Below are 26682 nucleotides of genomic sequence, written 5' to 3' on the forward strand. Positions count from 1 at the left end.
TGGCTTAAACTGAGTGGTTGAGGACCTTTTTGAACAGTACATGGCGTGATAGCTTAAAAGAAGGTGAAAACACAGTACTTAAAACTCAGTAACATAAACAGTATGAATGAAGTTGAATAGATTAAGAATTATGTATATGTTAAAATGAAAAAGGAGAGGTAGTATTTTGGATTGAGAACAGGTAGCTCTGCTTGTATCCTGGCCCTGCCGCCTCCTTGCTGTGTGACCTCGGAATTGTACATGCTGAAGCCTCATGAGTAAAATGGGGAAAATAATAGTTCTTCCCTCATGGAGCTGCATGAGGGCAAAGTGAAGCAATGCGCACAATGCTAGGCACGTTGAAAGCATTCAATAAATGCCTGCTACCATTATTATTATTAAAACAGCAGAGAGGCAAGGCAAATCACTTTAATGATATATAAATTCACATGTATCTTCTTTGAGAACCTTCTTTGAGAACCTGGAACCCTGGTTCTTACTCATGGAAGTGTTCCTTTTCACAGTTGGGAGCACTGTGTCATGTACCAAATACTACTTAGTGAATGAGATAGAAGCTAGGATGCTCCATTCACAATCTCTTACTATCTATATAATAAACCTTTCTTTGCATGTATAAAAGTATGATTTGCGATGAAAGAATGATTTCCTCTGTGCCCCTGAGCGCAGGAGGTGGGAGGAGCTGGCTCTGCATTCAGGAGGCTAGCTCAGAGTTTATGGTGCTTGGTACTGTAGGTGCAGTAAGTCAGGGCTGATGTCACCAGGCCGTGTCTCAAATTTCCTAACTGGCAGCTCTGTTTCCTTCTGGATGACCAAGTTGTTTACTTCTCAGAGGAAATTAATTGGGTCTTAGATGTACAATTCCAGGACAGTTGTTCTCAAATGTGATTGAGCATCAGAATACCCCAGAGGGCTTATTGAAACACGGATTGCTGGGCCGCACACTTAAGAGTTTCTGTTTCCTTGGTTGATTGAGGATAGGGCCTAAGACTTTGCATTTCTAACACATTTCTAAGCAATGCTGATGCTGCTGGTCCTGGAAACACATGTTAAGAATGAGACCATTTTAAAACATAGCCTGGACTGATGCTTACCCTTTTAATGGAGTTTGTTCATCTACAAGCAGTTGAGTTTGAAATAGATCAATTTCTAAGGTTATTAGTTGATATAGCTATGTTTCTTCCTCTAATCACTATTCTTTTGTGCCTCACTTTCCTGACCATGACTTTTTCTTCTATCATATGTCTCTTGCTCCTTGGAAGACATGCCACGACTGGGTGTGTGGCTACCATATTGCCTTAGTAAATCACTTAGGCTCTGTAAAATAAGTGTTTTTACTAAATATTTATCTTCTAAGGTTATTGTGTGGCTTAAGTGACATAGTGCGTGTGAAAGAGCTTCATAAGAGGTGAAATTTCGTATAAAATGATTTTCTTAAAATTATTTTCTGCATCCTCAGTATCTTTTCGGAGCAGTGTCTCTGGATTTAGGGTGCTCCGCCTCTCCTGATAGTAAGTTTCAGTGCTACTTGGGGGACTTGGTAATGGTTACGTAGACATATGCAGGGACCACAGACATACTCAGGGATGTCATGAAGAAGGTTCATGCAGTGGATGGATGGTTAAGCTAGGGTCTCGGAAGGCCTTCCAAATAGAAATGTTTTGGAGGCACATTGATAAGTAGTTGTAGTAATAACAAGGAGAATCCAGTGCTGTAAAATTGCTTGAGCAGATTTTGAAATATTAGAGATTCAGCTTCCTCAGAGTAGAGAAATATAACTCCATGACATTTTTTTTTTTCCTGGCAGTTTAGGACAGATGTGATCTGGCCCACATCTATTTTTTTAAAGTTCTAGACCTACACTGTCCATAGTAACCACTAGTCACTTGTGGCTATTTAACTTAATGAAAATTAAACAAAATGAAAAATTCAGGCCCTCAGTCACACTAGCCACAGTTCAAGTGCTTAATAGCCATTTCCATCATTGTAACAATTTTTGTTGAGGAATGTTGTTCTATAGTGAGATTGGCTCTGTTGTCTGATGGCAACACCACTGGGCTTCAGATGATAAGACAGGGACACATTTTTGAATGAAATGTACCACATCTCCCTTGGAGGGCTGGTATGAACTGATTGAGAATGCTCTATTCACTTGGACCTCATTTTAACCACTTCTGTTTTTGGAGGCTCATTCCATTTGAAAGCATGGCAACTGAGTTATGTTGGCGGCAAAGCTTACCAGGCCATTATCAAGAAATGTCTGCTGTTTCTAGGGATGTTCCATCCATAGGATTCTTCCAGGGATCTGGTCCTTGAGAGAAGCAAATAGAAATGCTTGGGTGGAATTAGCACAGAAAGGTCCTCCTGAAGAGGACCATCAAAGGTCAGCCTGAACTTCTCCACTCTGGATCTGTTCCACTGTTGAACCAACCTTTGTCAACGAGAGGTAGGCAGCTGGCCCTTGTTCATCTCTCCAGTGTTTGGACATGCTCAGATACCATTCCACACTGCATCATCCTAACTATTGTTTCCTTTGAAAGTGTTCTGTAAATTGTAATAAGGTTCATTTCCTTGCCCACCCTACATCCAGTCAGTCTTTAGGTCCTTGCAGTTGACCTCCAAAATACTTCTTGCCTACTTTCCCTTCCTTTCCATGTCTCTACAGCTAAACCAGTTTAAGGGCTAATTACCTGTTTCCTGGACTATTGTGATAGCCACTCACATAACAGGTCTCCCCACTTCTGTTTTCTTGCACCTCTTCTGACCTAGTCTGCCCTTCCTTCTTTCCCTCCTTCCTCCCACCTTTCCTCCACCCTTCTCAGAATAGGCCCAGCAAGACAGGGATGATAGGTATCTTGTCTTCCAAGCTCGCTTTGCTTTCTCTTTGTGAGGTAGGGCTCTGCACACACCCTGTGGCCACGTGCCAGGGAGGAAGGAGGTATCTCACATTCAGCTGCTGCTGCTTAGCTGTGAGCGCTGCTCTGGGTGGTATGACCCAGGAATGTGACCCCTGAAAGCAGGTGTGAGGCAGGCGTTTTCCTGTCTGACACGGGCTGTGTTCTGGAGGGCTCTGAGAACCAAGTGTTTTGTGAGCAAGCCTCCTCTATCTGGGGGTCTTGGGAAAAGTAGAGAATATGAAATCCTCTGGTAAAGCCCTGTTTCCTGAGGGACTGGCTCCTAAATATCACTGCAGTTATAGGTTGATTGCTCATCCTGGTGATGTGGGAAAGGCTGGAAGATAGAAGAAGGGCAGACAAAGAGATTAGGAAATGTGCTTTTTATGGAAATTAGTGGATGCAACACTCAGTGCGTAGCATTAAATTCATTGCAGAAAAACACATGTAAAACCAATCTAGCTTCTTGAAAAGAGAAATGGTCTAATGGTCCTTTTATCTAAAAGAGTCAAATAAAATGCCTTCTGAAATCACAGTAAGCTTCAATTAAGACACCTGGGAAAGTAATTTTAATAGCGTCACAAAACCATTTATACAAACCTTGAAGATAATGGTGGTGTCAGGTTTGTTTAAACTAGTAGGTTTGTTAAAGGACATAATCCTGTCAGACTTATCTTCCTGTGGTATTGACTGGCCTAGCAGATAAAAAATGAGTGGTAAGTGGCATAAAAATGGTGAATAAATTTACCTTAGCTGACTTTTAGAGTTGATCCTGTATGATATTCATCAAAAAACTTAAGAATAGAGTCTGAAAAGGGTACTTTGAGATACATATTAGCTTAGCCCTGAGTTGAGGCATTACATTTCCCCAAATTCTAACATTTCTTACTTTCAAATTTCTTCAAAATAAATTCCAGGAGTTTGGAGAAAAAAATTGAAATAAAGACAAATATTTATATTTTAATGACATTTATTAAGTGACTAAAATCACTTATTGGGTTAGGAACAAAAAAAATGGGTTATGTGTAATTGTTTGTTCATAAACTAAAATACTGAATTTCTTGTATTAAATTTAGTAATTTATTTAGGCAGTAGTCACAATTATGCTAATTAAATTTACTTTGAATATTTTCAGTTGCTCTTATAGAAGAGACGTTAGGGAGCATGACATTTCTTATTTTGGACAGGATATAAATTAGGCAGAAATTTGGATACAGAATCACTCCTCCTTAAATATCTGTTGAGTGAATCACTTTGGATTGTACAAGTCCATACTGAGGTGGAGTATGGGGTTACAATATTTATTGATGGGGTTACAATAAAAGGATATATAGTTCATCCATCTGATATTTGAGGGTCTGTCATGTGCCAGGAACTGGGCTAGGTGTGGGGTATATATCCTTTGCTCCCCATGGAATTCATATTCTATAAAAGGAATGTAATATATTAAGATGTTAGAAAACAAAAAACAAATGCACTGGGTTCATTCTGCTCTAAGAAGAGAAGAAAGGATTCATAACTGTCTTTCAAGCATTTATTTTATTTTCACTTTAAAATGAGCTTAAATCGCAGATATGACTTCTAGAAGCTTAGAAGAGTTCTCTGCTGGGGAGGGTGGCTAAATACAGATTAGGAGGATATGGTGGGCAAAGAGGCAACCAAAGAATTAACAGAAGTCTAGGGGTATCTTACTAGAACTCTGTTTAAATTGAGAAAGTATGATGTAATGTCCTGCCTGATGGTGGGAAGAAGACCTTAATGGGCAAATTGTGATGTGCCCTTTGGATATCTTTTTTTTTTTTTATTTCAGTAATTACCTGTGGAGCTTAATGGTTAAGGCTCCAGAGCTGGAAACCCGTTTTCACACCTGACCTGTGCCACTCACTAGCTTTATAATCTTGGCTAAATTACTTAACCTCTCTGTCAAGTAGACTTTCCTCATGTGATATGTAGGGCTCTTAATTACACCTACCTCAAAAAGTGGTTAGGAGAATTACATGCTAGGTATAAGAACAATATTTGACAAATTGGAAGAGTTAAGTGTTAGTTATCATGGTTGTTGCAGTTACTATTGCAACATTTTATTATGCTTATAGATTCTGTGGGTCTGGACTTCAGGCAAGACACTGTAGGATGCCCTGTCTCTGCTCCATCGTTCCTGGGATTTCTGGGACAAGAAGGCTGGGAGCGCATGGGTGGTTTGTGACTGGATTCACATATCTGGCACCTGGACTGGGATGACTTGAAGACTAGGTCTGCAGACTAGAGTGTCAACAAGTTGCCTTTCCACATGACTTGGCTTCCTTACAGGATCGGTCTAGTTAGAATCGTTTATGGTGGCATAGGGCTCCAGGTGTGAGTATTCCAGGAAATTGGATGGAAACTGCATTGCTTTTTATGATTTAATTTTGGAAGACACATAGAGTTACTCCTCTATTTTCTCTTGGCCAAGTGGACTTATAAACCTGCCTAAATTCAAGGATGTGGATCCACCTTTCTACAGGTGTGTCAAAGAATTTACAGACATGGATTAAACTGCTACAGTCATCATCATTATCATGTTATCATTAGGTAAAGTATTAAAAATGTAGCCCACAGTAAGTCTTTGACTATTTGGATTACCTGGAAACTGTGTTATTCTGAAGATGTGAATTTCTGTATAGTTGAAAGCAAATACTTTTGGTGGTGGTTTTTCTGTAAGATTGATCCCCTCCCCACTACCTCACCTCCGGCCTTATGTAACATTTTCTTGATGGTTCAGATAATCATCATGAACATCGGTAATATGATGTGTCGTTTGAATCAGGAGTGGGGAGAGACATATAGATAATACAAGAATGCATGATAGTTTTCTTCCAAGAAGATGCTTTGCTCTCCATAGTCAAGATTATGATTCCAAAATAGACAGTAACTGAAGGTACAAAATGGTGATAGAATTAGTATAAAATGCATTTATATGCTCTGTAAACAAGAGGTAATGGGTAATACACTTGAAAGTCCTATTTTCATGATTTTTTTTCCCTTTAAGATATTGTACTGTAAGACCCCTGGGCACTTGTCAGGTAGAACTTGATCAGCATCCACAGAATATGGATAGAATCTCCAGAAATGTTATATTATGATGGCTGATCACATTGATGTAGACTTTTTTTTCCAAATAATTATTGTAAATCTATTTTGAGATCCTTGACTTGAAAAAATTATCCAGTTACCTGTTGCATAGGATACTAGAGAAAATGTTACACATTATATACCTTGAAGTGAGGTTGACCTTTTTAAAAAATTTTATCATTTAATTGGCTAGTCCATTAAAAGGCTCACTGTTTTGAGAATGAAAATAGGCTTTAAATTGCCATATATGTTATGATCCTGAAGGAATAGACTTTTCTGCATTTTTGGTAGTAAAGAGTTATTTTTTCCTATGTTGTCAGTGAAAGGAACAGATCACTGTGAAGAAGAGATTTGAAGTTCGTGTTTTGATCTCTGTCCTATTATATCAGAGATGAAATGAAAGGGAAGTTATGGAACAAAGGTGCTAGGGAGAGGAAAATTCTTTTCCTCTTATCTGTAATGCTCAGTACAGAGGACAAATCCGTCACCCCCTCCCTCAGTAACTCCCCTATTGTCACTGTCTCTGAAGATGGAGCCTCTTAGGCAGCTGAGGGGTATTCAGGCTAGTCTGGTTTCTGATATCTTCTCCAGGGCCACTTAGCCCTTGACTTGCATGCCAAGGGGGCCAGGTAAGGAGACACTGAAGAACCTTTTGACTATACCATGTAGCCTTTTATTTTGCTCTTTGATGGAACTGGATATTTTAAGCTTATTTTCTGAGTAATGGTGTATTTTAGATCTTCGCTCATCCCCAATTCTTGGAAAGTTGAAAATGTAATTTTAGCGTAGTTTGTTAGCTGAATAGTCTGACCAAAACAAAACTCTAAAAGCTTTCATCTCTTATCTGCCTGAGCATCTTGTTGCTGTTCTATTTTAAAGAGCTCACTGATGTGATCATCTCTTGAAAGTGAACTTTACGGGAGTGATTCCTGTTATATTTTCCAGTCTTCATGAACAGAAACTAAAATTTACTGAAAAATTCCTATGTGCTTGTAACACTGTTAATAGCCCTTTCTGTTGTCTCAATTAATCTGCGTAACAGCCCTATATAGTAGGCCCTATTATTATTCTCACTTACTAATAAGGCAATGGGTACCAAGAAATTAAAGCATTTGCTCGTGTTCGCATAGCTCATCAACAGCACAGCCAGGATTCTTACATTGTTTAAAAAGCAGATTTGCCAAACAAAAACAAAGTATGGCATGTCCTTTCTTCCTGCTTAGTGGATATTTTCTCCTCTATCTTTTTTTGTTCTTTAAATCTTGCTAATAGTGTGGTCTTTTGGCTTGACAACATCATTCTCTTTCCCCTTCAGTCATCATGTCTTAACATCCTTCCCTTTGTCCAGGATCACCTGACTTCCTGCGGGGCAAGTTATTGCAATGTCTTTTCTCCTCACCTAAAAGTAATCTCGTGGAACTTTTTTTTTTCCCTAGTGAAATAATCATTGTTGACTTATATTCCCCTTTATAAGAATTCCTCAAGGACCCGAAGGTGCATTCTTGTGCAGGTGTTTTCTGGGTGGGCATCTAGCTCTCTCCAGATGCATTTTCTTTAATCAACAGAGGTCCATTCGCCTGACTAATAGAGTTCAAGCAGTGCTTTATATCAAAGGGCCTCTGTGTGTCTTCAGGTTTCACTGACTTCCATGGGCCATGGCCGTCTTCCTTTGCCTGGGCAAGGAGATAACTCATTCTCAGTTATAATTGATTGTCAGCATTTTCATCTTAAAAGTCTCCTGTAACATTTACATCTTTTGGACTTTCCCCATGGGAGAGGATGTGTCATTTAGAACAATGCTTCTCAAAGTGTGTTCCATGGAACCTTGAGGTAGGAGGTCTCTGAGACCTAAAAACTATCTTCATAATAGGCCGGGCACGGTGGTTCACGCCTGAAATCCCAGCACTTTGGGAGGCTAAGGTGGATCACGAGGTCAGGAGATCGAGACCATCCTGGCCAACGTGTGAAACCCTGTCTCTACTAAAAATACAAAAATTAGCTGGGTGTGGTGGTGCATGTCTGTAGTCCCAGCTACTCAGGAGGCTGAGGCAGGAGAATCACTTGAACCTGGGAGGTGGAGGTTGCAGTGAGCTGATATCGCGCCACTGCATTCCAGCCTGGTGACATAGCGAGACTCCGTCTCAAAAAATAAAAAAAGAAAAAAAAACATCTTCATAATAATACTAAGACATACTCTCAACCATGAATCAAGACAGTGGTAGCAGTCAGTCAATTAGTCACACACTCAGAATAACAAAAAAGCCCATTTCCACTTAGGAACGTTCTAGTTGAGGTAGTACAGAAGATTATATTCAATCTCAAATCTTGAGTGTGTCCTTTTAACATCCCGTGTGATGAAATGGGAAGATACATAAAGTGCTTCCGCTGTGAACTGAAAAAACACCCCTTGTGTGATGGAATTGGGATATAAATATGAAACTAGATGCTTTTCTCATGGAATGCATATTTACTTGAAAGAACAACTGACAAACTGTGGTTATTCTGACTTGGGCGTTAGGTAGATATTTTCTCCAGAATAAATAAAGGAAACTTGTCACTTCAAGAAAAACTACTATTTGCTGAATTTGATAAAACTCAAGCTTTCAAGTGAAACTTGGATTTTGGAATTTTGGGAAACTTGTATCTGCCACCGTGAACTGGACAACTTCCCAATATGTAAAAGACTTTTCTGATGATTGAGATCCATGGTATATTAACAAATGGGATTTTGTTGATATTATACACTTGAAATGTTTCAATGTATGGAAGATCTCTATAATTCATTAAACCATTGTTTTCCAGATGACCACATATGATGTTACATGCATATGTAAAAAATAACAACTCCCTTCAAAGTGAAAGATAGGCCAGTAGATTTTAATGTAATACAGTATGGAGGAGTATCCATGAAAAGACCACTGTCAGGGTTTCATATATTATGTTGCAATTGCCTTTAAGAAAATGCCAGTTGTTGAGTTTTGGTGTGGTTTCACAGAATAGTCAAAATTATCTGAAGAGGCTATTAAAATACGCTTTCTTTTGGCAACTACATATTTGTATGAGGACAGATATTCTTCATTTACTTCAATCAAAAATTATATAACAACAGATTGAAAACAGAAGCAGATATGAGAATCCAGCTGTCTTATATTAAGCCAGATATTAAAGAAATTTGCAAAATTACAAAAACCCATTTTTACTTCGTTTTAAAACTTTTTTCCATAAAAATATTTTATGTAACATATCATGGGTTTATTATTGCTTTTTTTACATGAATTAACTATACTTTCTAAGCTTTAGTTTCAAATGCATTAAATATTGATTTAGTTCACATTAACAGTAACTCATTGGGTCCTCAGTAATTTTTAGAGTGTGAAAGGATCCTAAAACCAAAAAGTTTGAGCACTATTGCTACAGTGGCAAAAGCCATAGACTCTGGAGCCAGGCTAGCTGGGCTTAAATCATAGTTTTGTTCTTTACTGATAGTATGGCACTAGTCAAGTTACTCTCAGTGCTTTAGTGTCCTCATCTGAGCAATGGGGATAATCATCATACAGTTGTTATGGGGATTGAGTGAGTTAATACAAATCGTTCAAAACAGAACAATGCCCTCCACATAGAAAATTCCCAGCAGTGTTTGGTTACGTCCATTTGCCTGTAGTTGATTTGTCCCTAGAAAATTTTATTTTGCAGCATGTTTCCCTCTTAGTCTCCCTCTCGGCATCATGGCTGATGATAAATTAGGGGTTATTTATATGTATACAACCTTCTAGGTCTAGGGAGAAGCTCTGTTGCTTTAGACACATTTTTAGGGGGTATCATGAGCCAAAACAAGAAGGTCAGAGAGGAGAAAGAGGTAGGTATAGCCCCAAGTACAGTTCTAGATCCTGTGTGTGTGCTTTGAGATGAACGTGGGCACGGGTATCCCAGCTCACCACTCCACACTTCCTTGAACCTGTTATTTCTGCACTGTTTGACAATTTTCTGCTTTATGTGTTTGTCTCTCTTGATAGACTTTCAGATTTGGGTCTTATATCTAGCACTGTCTTGCCCAGGGCAGATGCTCAATGTCATGTATCTTTGTGGAATGAATGACTGAATGGACAAATGAATGAGTGAATAATTCTGCCTTTTGCTGTCAGTGACCCATGATCCTTTGTAACTCCTACTATCACATGTATCTGTTTTTTTTGTTGTTGTTGTTTTTTGTGAATGCTTTGGAGCAGTCAAAATTGAGTTTGCCTCTTAGCCTTATGGCTATGAGCCCTGTGACCCAGGGCCTGTCATTCCTGTTTTTGTATAGCACAAAGGAGAAAAAGAAACCTAATTCTCAGGAACATGAGGTTACCTGAGATAATGCTTGTAGCGTGTCATGCTCAGTAATGTTACTTTCTTCCTTCCCTATAACTAGATAGCTGCTTATATTACTGGGACTTTTTGCCTGCAGTTGGCCACTACAACCAACTAGTGTGTAGTTGGTTCACATTAACTAACTTAAATCCTCATAACAACTTTATGAGGATTACCCTGCCACTCTTAGCAGAGGATTTTTGAATTTCAGATTTATGAAGCATTTATGTATGGTATGCTAGGCATTTTCACAGCTTTATCTCATCATGTTGTTGAAATGAGTGTATTTTTTTGTTATTAATATAATCACCTTGTTTCTGTTTAACAGTATTTTAGATGTGACTGAAATAGCCGTATTCTCATATCCAGTCATTCAGGTTTGCACGTATAAAATCTAGGACACTGAAACTACTGACTTTAAATCTGAATTTATTGAAAAGTAACAAATTGTAGGAAGTATTCTTCACATTACTGAAGGAGTTACTGCAAGTTGTTTAGTTTTAGAAAGAGTTTAATCTCCTTTACTTATCCATTATTTTTTGGATTTATTAAATCCAACACATTTTGTATTTAAAATGTGATTGATTTACAACATTTCAGTTTACCACAACTTTTCAGGAGTGTATATGTTTGTTGTATAAGAGCTTATGTTGGCAGAGAAGTGCAAACTTCCCAAACCTGACTGCATTCAAATTGTCTGTGAAAGATGGCCCAAAAACATCACTTCTGGTCTATACTTGTGGTGAAGCCAGTGTTGCAGGTCTGATGTGGGGACTTGGAAGTGATGTTTTTAACAAGCTCCATGAGTGTTTTGGACACACTGTAGGTTTGGGATTCATTGTTAAAGTGGCAACATGGGCATGAAAATAATGTGCAAAAAAAGAAAATAATATGCAGCCAGATGGAAGTGATGAGGAAGGGTGGTTTCATCAGTTGTCTTGGTGTTCTGGTGTTTGGCAGGGAGTGCACTGTTATTCCCTGAAGATCTTATAAAAAATTAAAAAAGAACACAAAGAAAATGGTTCTGGATCTTTCTCTGCCTCATACATGCAGAGAAATAAACTTTCCCAGGAACTTCCCCCTTTATCCACAAGTTAAGAACATTTCATTAATTTTAATCTAAGAAATTTGGTGGGAAAAAAAGACTTAGAATTAGTTTGCATTATTGAGGGGTCTTTGGAGGGCAGAATTTTGTAGTCAAAAGAGCTTTTCTGTTGGAGTGGCTACGTTGCTGGCTGGTTTTGTAACTCTGGGCATTATGTAACCTTTGTGAGCTCAGTATCACTATCAACAAAATGGGAGTGAGTGGTGATAAATAATATGATTTTTATAATATCCTGGCACTAGTAAGCACTCAATAAATGGTAGCTCCTGCTCTTATTGGTTATACTCTTTATTACTTAAGTGATATTTAGTTTCTTGGAGATGTTGGTTGCTTTAAATTACGTAATTCATTCATGAGCACATACTGATTTAGGAGCTGGCTGAGTGTGATTAGAAGCAATGTGCTTGCCTCTTGAGAGAGTCCCAGTCCCTGTGGGATGCCGCTGCCTGACAGACATCCCAGTGTCACTCATCTGCAACAATACACACTAATGGGATCCGGAAAGCTGGAGGAATCCGTGGCAGACAGGAAATATCTGAACTGCTCCTTTCTCTTAGTGGGGGTGAGAGAGGGAGCTTTGCAGAGCATAATTATGCAGACATAATTGTCATTTCATGTCTGGGGGGTTATTTTAAAGCTTTCTATCCTGTTTGTTTTCCTTTGTTCAAAAAATATTAAGTACTTACTGTCTGCAGTGAGTATTACACACTGGTAATACTTGTTCACTCTCAGTGGGACCACAGTGTGTGCCAGAGTCACCCAAAAGAATACTACTGTGGTCCTGAGATACTTAACTTCCAGATAGGTATAAACAAACAGGTTATGATGAAAGATTATTTAAATTTCAGTAACTTAATTAAATACAGGGTTTATTTATTAAAACTTACCTGAGGAAAAAAATCTCTGGAGTTCAGGTACTTTCAGTCTTTTTGTTTGAGATAAGTTAAGCAACAAATATATCAACATAAAATAAATATTACAATTTGAGTCAAGATATTTGAGGACCTTTGAATTTTATGTTAAAGGCTAAATTTTAAAAATTATTTTTGTAGAGAAAGCTTTTTTATTATGGATACTGTCACTGCATTCTCACTGTGACTCTGTGTGAGAGGTGGGACTGGGAATATTCATTTTTGTATTTACGGCTGGTGAGAAGGGAGGACTCCTGCCTCTGCCCCGGTACCCAGACCTGCGGAGGAAGCCCAAGCAAGGGCCGCATTTAGGGCACAGTCCTGTGGGCTCAGGACCTGCCTGTGGGGGCCGAGGAGGAGGGGAGCGCACCTTTCTCTTAAGTGTGAGTTTGTGCTCAAGCTACAGAATCCCTGTGTGGTTGTTTTCTAACATTATGTACAAAGCCTTTGTGCAACTGATCACAGTACCCTTGTAATTAACCTGTTTCAGCACTAGGTGGCTTTCTCTTTTCCCCCCAATAGGTTCCTTAGTTTCCTGAGTAGTTTGAGAGGCCTTAAAAAAGGCAAACTTGACTTTGAGCTAAGTTCTGTAGTAACAACATGCTTATAACTAGTTATTTTAAAATGTATCTTAATATATCTATTAAGCTAATGTATTTGTTGAGTCCCCATGATGTGTCAGAAACTCTTAGGTAGTAGGAACATATGCAGACGATTCATATGTAAAATAAAAATTGAGTACTTGCTGTGATCTTATTTCTGCTAGTAACTGGAGACACAAAGGTGAGTAAGACACAGTCTCTTTATGAGTTAAAGGGGGAGGGGTGGGAAAGAAACTAAATACATAGGCAATTTAATACATTATGGCATCAGTATGCATAGAATGCTTGGGGAGCACTGAGTAGCATATAGAAATTGGGGGGAGGAGGAAAAGATGACTCCCTGGAGGAAGTGGCACTAGAATAGAGCCTCAAAAGACTTTCTCATAATTAGTATATATTTTAGCGTTTAGTATGTGCCAAAGTAAAAGTTGCATAGATTTATAAGGGTAGACGGGTCCTCTAGATGAAGAAATCATGGGGGAACTGCAAGTATTTCTCACAGGTATTTGCACAAGGTGGTGCCAAGGATAGGTAGGGCAATATACATGAGTTACTATAATTCCAGGCAGATAGTGCTAAGTTATGTAGTACTTAAGATACAAAACGGAAGGCTGTACTAGAATGAGAATCAGAACAACTGCTTAAAAAAATAAATCCATCAGAGATTCTTGATTGTAAGAAGCATAAAGTGACATTGGCTAACTTAAGCAAAAGAGACATTTATTGTAAATATATATTGGGCAGCTCACAAATTAATTGGAAGGCTCAGAAAATGGGCAGGAATCTAGGCAGATAGACAATGGGAACCCAGCCAGAGATACGCTACTTGTGTTGTTAGGATGAGGTCACTATAGAGACTGCGGCTGCTCCTGGACTCCAGGAGATAGTGCTATCGCAGGTAGTTTATCAACACCTTTTTGTCTTTGCATCATTTCCTCAAGATTCAGTGCACATCCAGTTGACTGAGCCTCGGTCATTCTAACTGCTGGAACAGGGAGGGGACCTTTTGGCTTCTGTAATGGAAGGTACACAGACCTGCCCCTAGACTTAGACAGCGAGTTCAGTGTTCTCTAACATTGAAAGGATTTACTTAGGTGACTGTCAGGAAGGGAATATGGTAGGTAATAGTTGGAAGTTGAACTACCTAATCTCTAGTTTATTTTCCAGTGCTAACATGTTAGGGAAATAAGGTACTAATGCTTTTAACCCCCTCCTCCTGCCAGTAAATACTCTGAGTCTATAGGTAGCCAGTAAATACTCTGAGTCTATAGGTATAGCTTCATCCTTCTCCTTACCCATAACCAAGCTACACCGAACTCTCTATTCCTTAAAGAGACAACACTTTCATAACCCAGTCCTATGCTTTTCCTTTTCCCATGTTGGGCCAGTCTTCCCTCACTACCACCTTCTCCGCACCCCACAGTGGATTAACATCCTCCTTATTTTCCCTCCGGTTCAATTTCAGCCCACATATCTCTTTCTCCTTGTCACTGAAGCTCTATGTCCCTTCCGTCAGTCAACAGGTAGTAGTGATTACTCATGGACCTCCAAAAAGCAGTTTGTTCCTTTAATAGAGCACTTAACTTTGCAATCAAAATGGGTAGTTGTGTGCAGGTTGGTCTCTGGAGCTAAATCGTAAAATCCTAAGGGCCAAGCAGTCTTACTCATTTCTTGCTATTTATAGCTCCAATCACAGTGAGCTCTTGGACTCAATTGTTACTTTAAAGGTCAAGCATGTGCTCTGCATTTTGGTTTATATTGATAATATCTCAAAGATATTTTCAAGTAAGCATTACAAAATTAAACTTCGGATGAGTTTGAAGTTATTCAACACACATTCCACTTTCAGTGAGAGAGTCTAAATTAAATAAGTGTTGGGGTTTTGATTTCACTTGTTTTCTGCAACATATGCATTGGTCCAGGGTTTAGAATTCAAGTTTGATGCCCGTTCAAAAGACCTGACATATAGGGGTTGGGAATCTTGTGAACCCCACCCCTTAACCCCCAACTCCAAACCTTGGGTTTCAGGTAATGGTTGCTTGGGGGAAAAGAGAGTGAGAAAGCATATTCCATGGAGTGCTTTTAGTTTAGTGGTGGAGCTTACTGTTTTCTTTTTTTTGGTTTTTGTATTTTTATTTTTTGAGACAGAGTCTAGCTCTGTCACCCAGGCTGGAGTGCAATGGCGCAATCTTGGCTCACTGCAACCTTTGCCTCCTGGGTTCAAGCTATTCTCCTGCCTCAGCCTCCCAAATAGCTGAGATTATAGGCGCCCTCCACCAAGCCTGGCTAATTTTTGTATTTTTAGTAGAGATCGGGTTTCACCACGCCAGGCTGGTCTCAAACTCCTGACCTCAAGTAATCCACCCGCCTCGGCCTCCCAAAGTGCTGGGATTATAGGCGTGAGCCACCGCGCCCGACACTGTGTCCTTTTTAAAAACATGTGTTGCATGCAGGTGTTTGGAGGAGGCACTGCCGCCTGTCAGTGCTGCCCTTAAGATTGTGAATCAGCTAATCCAGATGAGCTGGCTTGGTTTCACATGAGGACTCCTAAACAGGCTGGCCCTTATTTTTCAGGTACTGGTCATAGGTTCTCCAGCCCTTTTAAAAACATTGTTTCCAGAGTATCCTTCTCCTTGAGCAGAGTATTCAACTCCCTAGAAAAACCTCGCGTTCTGCCAGAATCAGAAGGCTTGATGGCTTACATTTAACTTTGAGGCCGCTGGCACACTCAGCAAATTCCTTAGCTGTTTGAAAGGTAAGATAGAAGCCACAGAATTGTTTGTTGCTGTGGTTAAAATCTCTGTTATAAAGTTATGGGAGGTTATTGTAATCTAGACAGTGAAATGGTTTTTAAATCATTAGGAGGTTTTGGATTACATGTAGCTGGCAGAAAGCTTTGCACGTCGGTAACATAACACCTGGGAGCTGTTTTGCAGTTAGTGGTCTCTCTGAGGAATGGGTCGCTGGCTGGAGAGTTGAAAGCACTAGTATTTGCTGCATAGGGGAGAGTAAGGGCCCCCTCATCTTACGGAGCTGAAAGGTACAAGGAATTATCTGGAACTCTCATAGAGACTGGCTTTGGAGGGATCTTTGACTTTTCTTAAACTCTTACTTGGTAATGAGACCATTCCAGAGAATAACGCCATGTTCTTGCCATCAGTCAGCACATAATAAGAAGCATACGTCTTACATGCTACATGCTTGCAGAAATTAGCAAGTACACAGTACACTGCCTGTCTTCAAAGGGCTAATGACTTCACCAGGGCCATAACACCAGCCTATTAAATGACTGCTGCAAAACACTAGGCAGATGAAATTTAAGTACCAAGTTTTGTGTGCCTCAGATCATAACTGTGGTGACACTTGAGGGAAGGGAGACCAGTCAGGGCATGGGGGGTGGTGTTGAGAGGCGTTCTAGAGGAGGTAAACTGAAGAGGTGCATTTACTAGGATGCACTTTAGAGTAGTTAGGGGTGCATGTGAAGCCAGAAGATGACACTTGGAGAATGAGGATGACATGCTCACAGGATGCTGGGTTGCTGAGGGGACCAGCAGGACTATGCACAGCTAGAGAGGCGCCCTGTTTAGAGACAGCCTTGAAAACCACGAAAATTCCACCCTGAAGTTATAGCCTAAATCATTATGTGTAAGGGAGTGGCATGCCGGAAGTAGAATTTAAGGATAAGTGATTTCCTAGTTGTATGTTGTGATAGTGGAGTGACAGTTTCACCTCCTCCAGGGTTTAAAACTCATGGAGACTTTGAGCCTGTTGTATTATTGGCCTGTGGACAAATTCAGGAACTGACCCTCGGGAATTAGTCGTTCCAGTGGCAGGTGAAGCAGAGGAGTGGCTCATCATGGTTTCTGTTGCTCCTCTTGCCTCCCCGAGACACCTCACTTCATTTACCTTAATTCATTTTTTTCCCTTCAACAATGAAGCCCTTGTTATTGCCACTCTTGAGTAGGGAAAACAGTCTCGCTCAGAGTCACATTACCTAAAGGCCTCTGTTACAAAGAAAGTAATGCATAAAACCATATGGGAAGGAAGTTTTCAGTGCTTCAGAAAAGCAAGCCAAAAAAGCAGTCACGCTCAGAGAGAGAGAAGCAAAGGAGTTTTCATGTTGACAAATGATGTGCAGATTTTAAGAAAAAGGAGCCATTCTTGGTGAAATGGGTCATAGGCAATATAAGGCAGAAATGTTGTACCCTTAAACTAGAATGTTAGAATTTCATCCTCTGTTGAGTGCAGCAAAAACAGATCTTTAGGTTTTCTTCAGGTTAAGGGCCCTAGGCACTGTACTTTCTCCTCCCCAGTGGGAGACTGCCCAGAGAGCTGACTCGTTTACTCAGACCTTAGCTCGTTTTCCATTGCTTTTACCACTTTCCCTGTGCAGACTAAAGCTGTGTGAGTGGTGATTCTTAGATAAGGTTCTGGCTTGAAAGAAATATCTAAAAGTTACTTACAACGGCCAGAAGTGCTTGTATGGGAATGGTCTTTATGAAGCACCTACAGGCAGCTACACTGTACACAGAACACACTGTAGAGCCAGTGGAGTCCTTGGCAGGCTGTGGGCTCCCCTAAAAACTGGCACGGTTGCTCAGCCCCTGGGACCGAGCCAGGCTCTGCAGGGGCTTTCTGGGTGGTAGTGGTATCTGGGAGGCTTCTGTGGTTTCTCCCAGCTCTCAGTCCTGGCCATGAACTGTTGACATGTTTGAGCCTGTTGTATTATTGGCCTGTGGACAGATTCCCTCTCATGCCATAGGTTTCTTTCCAATTCCTCATTTTGGATATCCTTGACCTTGTCGCTTAGATCACGTGCCCTGCATTTTCCCTAAGAAAGTAGACTCAATTTGTGTTGCAGGAGTTCCCAGTGAAGACAGTGAACTAAAATAGGCAGGGAAGGATTAGGTACATGTAGGGTGGAACTGCAACCTCCATTAGATTTTTGTTGTGTGGCCCTGGAATCCGGGGTAGACTGTGACTCACATTACTGTCGCATTTCCTTGTCTTTCAAGTGAGAAAGCTAGCAGTTAAAGTGACTCCTTGAGGCTGTGTCAGTGCTGGGATAGCTCAGCCAGTTGTCTCTTGGCTTCAGAGGAGTGAATGGTACCTGGCATGTTCATCTGCCGGGTCTGTTTTCATCTGCTCTGCTCGCCAGCCTTTCTTCAGCACTGAGGAGTGGTCGGCAGCAGTGGGAGTGTAACTCAGTGGCGTGCGGGACCCTGGGTATGTGTGAAGACGTCCTAAGTGATCTTTGACATGTCTTGACAGTTAGGCATCCTGTCCTTCAGTGTGAATTCAGGTGTGTGTGAAGGTGTGTGAAATGCTTTAGTTCTTTCATAACGTTGAGGAAACAATGGCGAAGGATGAAGGCATATCTTTGCTGTCCTCTGTGCTCCGACCCCACTTCAAGGATTGCCCTCTGTAGTGTTCTGTGGTCTGGAGTTCTTAAATCCACTCTCAGTTGGCAGGCCATGAGATAAGGCGTGGAAAAGTAACTCAAACCGACCTTGTAGTGACTGTGAATGGCTTAGTGCTGGGATCCATACTGAGCTCCACATTGAGAGCACACCCGCGCGCGCGCACACACACACACACACCCCTACACTCTTCTTTATATGCATATTCATATATATGTACACACACACATATATATTTTAGTTGGATCTCAGTTTTATTATCAGTTTGCTCTGTTTTCATTTAACATTCTTAGTCATGTGAGTGGATAGAATCACCCGAAGTTGTAATATGCTGGCACATGGCATTTCTGACTCAGTGTCTATTTTAAGAAAACACCACACTTTCTTTGATTGAAGCATATGCGCTCTCAACTCCTCTCTTACTCTGATTTGGTGAGAGGGATGGGGATGAAGGCACAGAAAGGTGTTTTGTGGTTTGGTTTTGTTGTTGTTGTTCTCCTTCTTGCTTAGAGCTTCCCAAGTTTTGCTACACATTGGAACCGTTGGGAGAGCTTTACAAAATACAGGTGCCTGGGCCCTATCCTCAGAGCTTCTCATTGAATAGGTCTGGGTGGGGCCTGGGTACAGAGATTTTTAAAGTTTCTCAGGTGATTTTAATGTGCACCAGAATTGCACCTTGTATCTTTTTCGTTTTCCACCGTTTTTCCACCTGCCTGAAAGAGGAAGCCAGATTAGGACTTGCCTTCGTATCCAGGTCATCCGTGATTCCTAATTTTAGCCCTAGACTTCTAGATTTATAGATGTAGAGGATGATGCCCAGAAAGGGGCTGAGTTTCTTTTCAGGTTAGTTTTTCCAGGTTGGCCAAAAGGAGAAGGCTGGCAGATACTGTAATGCATTGGAACTGAAGTCTTAGACTGATCTTCATATAGTATCATTCATACTCGGTTTATGTTCATCTTTAAAGTGGGCATTACAACTACATTATTTTAAATATATAAGAAAAAAAAATTGTTGTCAGAATCCTTTTTCTTTCTAGTCCAAAATGTGCCTGTAATACATGTGAGCACGCACGCACATACTGTTTCGTATGTTGAGGCAAAGACACTCCGGAAGAAGATGAGGACATTCCTGTCTTATGGTCGTTTGGATCAATAATTAGTCACTTACTACTAACTATGGCCTTGTGGGAAATGGGTAGATAACAAACCTAGTGAGAAATTTCAAATTACCAGTTGGAAGCCATAGCTGAAAAACAGGATTTTTCTTTTAATGAAGTTATCTTTTGGGCAAGGATGTCAGTTTTTTAAAAAGTACTATGATTCTTTCCCCAGAGTAAAAGAAGTTACTTTAGCTGAAAAGAGCCTTAAACTTGATGCCCACGCAGAGGAATCAGTGCAGAGAGGGAAAACAGCCTGGGCCCGTCCTGCCGAATGTTCCCACAGATGTTGTGTGTGTGGTATCAGTGTTACTGTAGTACTATCTCATGTTCAGTGACTGAAGGACTGAATACAGTGTCACGTTTAATTGGAACAGGAAGCACACTCCAGTTTGTATGTGAAGCAGATAAACTGCAGCTGAAAGGCCAGTGCTTGGCAGAAGACCAGACCCCATAGCCCCAGCTCCACATTGTAACATGAGACTCCAGAAGTCTTTGAGTGGGGCAGAGAGCACATTCTCTTGCTAACACATGGTGTGGCAGAATGACCACTCCTCTCTGTATCTTTTATATATTTTGAGAGACAGCTGCTCTTCCCATTTTAGCTTTCCTTCAGTGGCCTCCCCGCTTCCCTCCCTTCTGTCCCCAACCTTGACCATTCAGAATTTTGTGATACATTCAGTCCCGCAAAGGGCTTGACTTTTCACTGGTGCTGCTGCCAGGTTGTGTGAGAGCATTAGAGCATTTGTGCCTTCACTCAGTGTGTCTTGAGGACTGTTATGTTGACCTCACGGGTCATTTTGGTGGGTGGCTGGACTTGTGATAATTCTGAATAGTAACTTTGGAATTTTATGAATCAAAAAGACAGAGCTCCCTCGGCCAAGTTGAAACGCTGTGGGAGAATGCCTGGTGGGTTCTTGTGAGTCATGCAGGAAGGAAGGAGGACTTGATTGGCACTCATATTCACTTCGCTTTCTTTCCTCCAGGCTCCCCTCCTGCTTGTTATAGCCCCAGTAGTCCTGTCCAGGTTCTGGAAGACGCCACCTACTTTTCCCCAGACTTTCAGCTCTATTCTGGGAGGCATGAAACATCTGCTTTGACGGTGGCGGCAACCAGTAGCATCAGGGAAAAAGTTGGTAAGTCCTTTTACTGGCACTTGTGTTGGAAAAGCAAAATGATCTTACATTTCTCATCTTTAGCTCTTTTTTATAATTCAGATGTTTATTCTCTAATCTTGTTTTTAAAATCATCATATTGGATTATCGATTGTTGATAGATGCCTTATTTTTAATCATCTTTTGCTAAGGTGTTAATAGACTGTTTTACTCTAATATGTGATTTTCTCTGAGAGCGTCATACCTAAACGTGTAGGAACTTCAGAATTATACCACTTATTTCCCGTTTTTCTCTGATTCCTAAATACTTTTTTCTCCCCTTTCTCAGAATCTCATTTCTTTTTTCCTTCTCTGCTTTCGTTTTTATCTCTTTTTGCAAATAATTTAGAAGTTAAAAGAAGTAATTCAGAACTATAGCAAGGAAGAAGCTGTCTCCTTTGTAAAAACTTCCTATCTATTTTTGAGGGCTTTTAAGACTGGTTAAACTGTGAGGGAATCTTTAAACCACTTTAGGGAAGGATGTCATGGTTCTTGCTAAATGTGCATATAACTCATCTCTCTCTTCAGTGAAAGGGGAATTCAATAGTTTTCATGTTTGTTGAGATCTGTTCCTTTATTACTCATCCAAATATATCATTTTCCTTTGGAAATATATTTTTATTTGAAGTTTTATTCATTTTATTTTAAAATTTTATTCCTATTTGAATGTGCTTGTTCCATTAAGTCTTTCAGATCAGTTACCCCGAGGGGAGGACTGTGTCCTCTTTACTCTCGTAACCCAGCACCTGTCCCAATGCCTGAACTGTAACACGTTTTCAGGAAATACGGTAGAGTGAATGAGCAGACCAGTCCAACCCACACTGATCTATGTTTCCTTGGGTAGTTAATGGTTTATTACAAATATTTGGCAATTCATCTTGTGTAGAGTTTTAATAGCTTGTTTTTATTGTTTAAAATTTTTTTGCTGTTGAACTTTGGGTTTGTATCTCAGTTACAGTATTGATCCTCTGAAGGTAAGGGATAAATTTCAGTTTATTTCACATACATTCCTATGAGGCAGATATGAAAGTTTCTCCATTTTCAGAGGAGAGAGGTTCAGAGAAGCCACAGAACTGAGATTTTGGGGGTAAGGGTGACAGGGAGAGCCTTATGATCAAAGTTGAGCTTCAGGAACCAGTCTGTATACTCGCTTCGTTTCCTTAACAATCATGTCCTGAACACCTTCTGTGTATCAAGGCAGGGTTCAAGGCACTGGGGAGGCAACACATGAATATAACAGACAGAACTCTCTGCTTTCTGGAGCCTGAATCTGGCAGAGGAAGGCAGGTCATAATACAATATGGATTGAAAGGAGAAGGAGCCAGGGACAAGAGATATTGAGAGGCCATTCAGGGTGTCTAAATGGCTGGCAGGGAGACTTGGAACCCAGAGAGTGGCTGAGGGCACGGAAGAATGGATTGGATGGGGGAGCTTGTTGGTGTAGAAACTAGGGCTTGGTTGTGATTTGTAACTCTTACAAATGTGACATTTCTTAATGAAAATTAGGGGTCCATCACAGAGTTACAGTATTTTGCTATTGCAAGGGCAGTAACAGTGTCATCTGCTGTCACCTTTTTTCATATTTTAATACCGAAAAAGTAAGAGGGATGTGATTCTTGACAGTCCATTGCTTCAGAAAGGGCAGTTATGAACCTTCTAATAGCATATATCTGTTTACATACACATATAGATGTATTAATATACATATATAAGCATGTGTATATGCTTATATATACACACACAGCTTATATATATCACACCACCTTCATTTTTTTCTTATTTCACTGTAGACTGAGAAAAATGAGCTCGGCAGTTGATTAAATGTGGAGAGCAAAGGATAAAAAGGTCAGAAGTGAATATGACACTTCTCTCTGGATGACTCATATTTGAGAATCTCATTTATAGGAAGAAAAGATGAACTTGGGGAAGAAAGACTGTTTTGGGAAAATGATGTGCCGTATGTACATATAAAACATAGAGCCATCATTACATGAATTTGTAGGAGTGAAGGCTGCCTAGAGATGATCTAGTTCAGCTCTCTCAGTTCACAGAGGAGGATATTGAGGCTCAGGGAGGGAAAGCAATTTGTTTAAGGTCATGCCAGTAGTTAGTGGTAGAATTTTTACTTCCATAATGCTATAATAATATCCTTAATGCACTACTTAATAGTCCTGTTGTGGAATGGGCTAAATTTTTTATTTCATGGAGCTCATGTAGGTATTCTTTTTTTTTTTTTTTTTTTTTTTTTTTTTTTTTTTTTTTTTTTTTTTGAGACGGAGTCTGGCTCTGTCGCCCAGGCTGGAGTGCAGTGGCCGGATCTCAGCTCACTGCAAGCTCCGCCCCCCGGGTTTATGCCATTCTCCTGCCTCAGCCTCCCGAGTAGCTGGGACTACAGGCGCCCGCCGCCTCGCCCGGCTAGTTTTTTTTTGTATTTTTTAGTAGAGACGGGGTTTCACCGTGTTCGCCAGGATGATCTCGATCTCCTGACCTAGTGATCCGCCCGTCTCGGCCTCCCAAAGTGCTGGGATTACAGGCTTGAGCCGCCGCGCCCGGCCAGGTATTCTTTTATTGGTTAAATATCTGACCCCCTATGACATCCAGTCATTGGGCTTTGTTCTGGGGAGACCCAGATGAGAAGACATGATCTTTCCCTTTAAGGAGTTTAGAGTCTTGTATAAATAAATAATTGCCATCTACTGTGAGAATTGCTGCAATGAAGATATATACAAATGGAGTAGGGACATTGGAGAAAGAGGCTTAGGCCTACAGGGCTGCAGCAGGAAAGGTTTTACTCGGAAGGTAGCTTTGGAGCTATCACTTGTCCAAGAATTTTCCCAAGAGACATGGTAAGATGCGTCTTTCTAGGCAGAGGGAAGACAAGCAAAGGTCCAGAGGCTGGAGAGAGCTAACATGTCTTGGAAACTATATATACATAAGTGTTGCTGGAGCTTAAACTCCAAAGGTTTGCCAGTGGGAGATGGGAGCAGCATGAAATGTTGTTGGATAGGTAGGTAGTACCTGCTACATCATATGATAGAATGTCAGTTTCATCCTGTAATTGATTATTGAGGAATTTTGGTGCAGAGGAGTGACATGATTAGATTTACCTATTGGAACAATCTTTCAAGGTAGTGTGCCAGATACACTGGGGTCAGAGGGGTGGGTTTGGAAGTGGGAATAAGACGAGTGTCAGGGAAATCGATAAGGAGGCTATTGGAATGACCTGGGTATGTGATGCCGAGAACTTGTAATGCGGAATGAACACACATTTGGTGTCATATCCTGGTTCTGCTTCTTCCTGCCTGGTGGCCTTGGTGATTTACCTTCTGTGAATCTCTCTCCTCACCTGTAAGTTGAGGGAATTAGTATCTACCTCTTAGTGTCATATGTGGAATGAATGAAATAACACATGGAGAGAATTTAGTACAATACTTGGCACATCATATACATGTTTAAAGTAGTTCTTGTCCTTGTATTGAAGTTATTAATGATGAACTTGGAGATTGGCACAGGAATAAGAAAGAGGGTTGGCAGAGATGTTGAGAAGGTCAAATGGACAGGCAGTGACTGTCTGGATGTTGGGGTTAAGGGAGAGGAAGGAATTTTGGAAAACCTTCAGTTTTCTGGTTTGACAGAAAGTAGATGAGGCAGGGAATACAGGGGTTGGGATGGATGGGTAAAGACATTTAGGGTGAGGAAGACATGTTAAGTTAGAAGGACTCAGGGCCATCATCTGGCAGTTGTAGATGTATGGGTCATGAGTCAGTAGCTGATGACGAGGGGTAGGTATGATGTCACTGGGAGACGTGTAAAGGTGGAAGAGCACTCAGGACAGAGCTGTGGGAAACACCAGAATTAAAAGGACAGGTGGAGAGAAGGGAGCCAGAGATGGTGCATAGAGAGAGGCAAGAGCCAGGACCAAGAGGTGGGGTGACCTGAAGGCCGAATTAGGAGAGCATTGCAGGAAGAGGGTGACCAACCATGTCAGATGCTTCAGAAAGGTTAAGTGCATAATATGAGAGCTGGAAAATTCTCATTGGATTTGGTTACTGATCAGAACAGTGGGGAGGTTAGCGGATGGAGCATTTGGGAAGGGGAGACAACAGCAAGTGTAGGGTACTTACCAAAGACAACTAGAAGAGAAGGAAAAGAGAGATACAGGGTGGTAGTTAGAGGTATATGGGAGGGCCAAGAAAAGGTGGTTTCTTTTGGCTTGATTTGGTTTTCTCTTGTATTTTTTTTAAGATGGGAAAGACTTGGGTATGTTTATGTGATGAAGAGAAAGGGCCAGTGGGGAGATCAGAGGAAAGGGGGGGTCGAACAGTGGAAGGGGGGAAGCAGAGGAGAGGGAATGGGGAATAGTAGACTCACTCTAAATTGGAGGAGAAAACTCCATGAGACATTGCCAGGTACATGGAGGTGATGGTGCATTTGAAATCTTATTTTTAATTTTGCTGTAGTTAGAATGTTAATTATGTACCACATGGCCACAGGCGTGTATCTCCTGTGGAACTGCCTGATATATTTTTTCCTATGTTTATCTTTTAGTTGAAGATCCTCTTTGTAACTGCCACTCCCCAAACTTCCTGAGGATCTCAGAGGTGGAAATGAGAGGTTCCGAGGATGCGGCAGCTGGAACAGTATTGCAGCGGCTGATCCAGGAACAACTGCGGTATGGCACCCCAACCGAGAACATGAACTTGCTGGCCATTCAGCACCAGGCCACAGGGAGTGCAGGACCAGCCCACCCTACAAACAACTTTTCTTCCACGGAAAACCTCACTCAAGAAGACCCACAAATGGTCTACCAGTCAGCACGCCAAGAACCGCAGGGTCAAGAACACCAGGTGGACAATACGGTGATGGAGAAACAGGTCCGGTCCACGCAGCCTCAGCAGAACAATGAGGAACTGCCCACTTACGAGGAGGCCAAAGCACAGTCGCAGTTCTTCAGGGGGCAGCAGCAGCAGCAGCAGCAGCAGCAGGGGGCGGTGGGCCATGGTTACTACATGGCAGGGGGCACCAGTCAGAAGTCCCGAACTGAGGGGAGGCCCACTGTGAACCGTGCCAACAGTGGACAGGCGCATAAGGACGAGGCACTGAAGGAACTGAAGCAGGGTCACGTCCGCTCGCTCAGCGAGAGAATCATGCAGCTGTCCCTGGAGAGGAATGGGGCCAAGCAACACCATCCTGGCTCGGGGAATGGAAAGGGCTTCAAAGCAGGAGGGGGTCCCTCCCCTGCTCAGCCTGCAGGTAAAGTGCTGGACCCTCGGGGTCCTCCACCTGAGTACCCCTTCAAGACCAAGCAAATGATGTCCCCAGTCAGCAAGACCCAGGAGCACGGACTTTTCTATGGTGACCAGCACCCCGGGATGCTCCACGAGATGGTCAAGCCCTACCCTGCTCCTCAGCCTGTGAGAACAGATGTGGCCGTCCTGCGGTACCAGCCACCCCCTGAATATGGGGTAACGAGGTGATTATCAACTGTAGAGGCTTTCCAAATTCAGCAGTCATGTTATTAGCATTTATTATTTTCAGAGCAGATTAGGTTTTTGTCATCAGGCTTTTCTTTTCCTTGTGTATGGTATTTAATAAAACACTTTGTGGCCAGAATATATAGGGTGAAATAGAGTAGAAGGCAACTGGGAGATTTTCTCCAACCATAGCAGCAGGCAGTTGGGGATTTATGGGTTTAGGGAAGGGACCTCACTTGTTAGCCATCCTTGGGAGCTCTGCCTAGTGGCCTGGCAAAGTAGCAATTTTCCAGTGGCTTTGTGTAGACCGTCCAAACTCCTGGAACATATTATTACCAGAGGATTTTTTCATTGTAGATTTTAAAGGAAAATGTAGTCTGAATGCTAGAATGGAGGAGTTAAAGGGACTGTAGAAATCACATAGTGCCATCCCTCACTCAACAGATGAGAAATTAAAGCCTGGAGAGATTAATGAATTTCATAGACAGAACTCTGAGGCAACTGGGG

General features: G+C 41.3%; 1 protein-coding gene across 8 annotated transcripts in view; it reads left to right on the forward strand.

The window, feature by feature from the left end:
• LOC105484332 (angiomotin like 1) overlaps positions 1 to 26682 on the forward strand; it is a 172596-nt gene that overhangs the window by 69611 nt on the left and 76303 nt on the right. For all 8 annotated transcript variants that reach the window (XM_071075475.1, XM_071075477.1, XM_071075478.1 and 5 more), the window contains 2 exons: positions 20534 to 20683; positions 25250 to 26174. In XM_071075475.1, coding sequence (XP_070931576.1) covers positions 20534 to 20683; positions 25250 to 26174 — 1075 coding nt within the window. The remainder of the gene's footprint in view (positions 1 to 20533; positions 20684 to 25249; positions 26175 to 26682) is intronic.

Source organism: Macaca nemestrina, chromosome 12 (genome assembly GCF_043159975.1).
Source record: "Macaca nemestrina isolate mMacNem1 chromosome 12, mMacNem.hap1, whole genome shotgun sequence".
In the NCBI taxonomy this organism is placed as follows: Eukaryota; Metazoa; Chordata; class Mammalia; order Primates; family Cercopithecidae; genus Macaca; species Macaca nemestrina.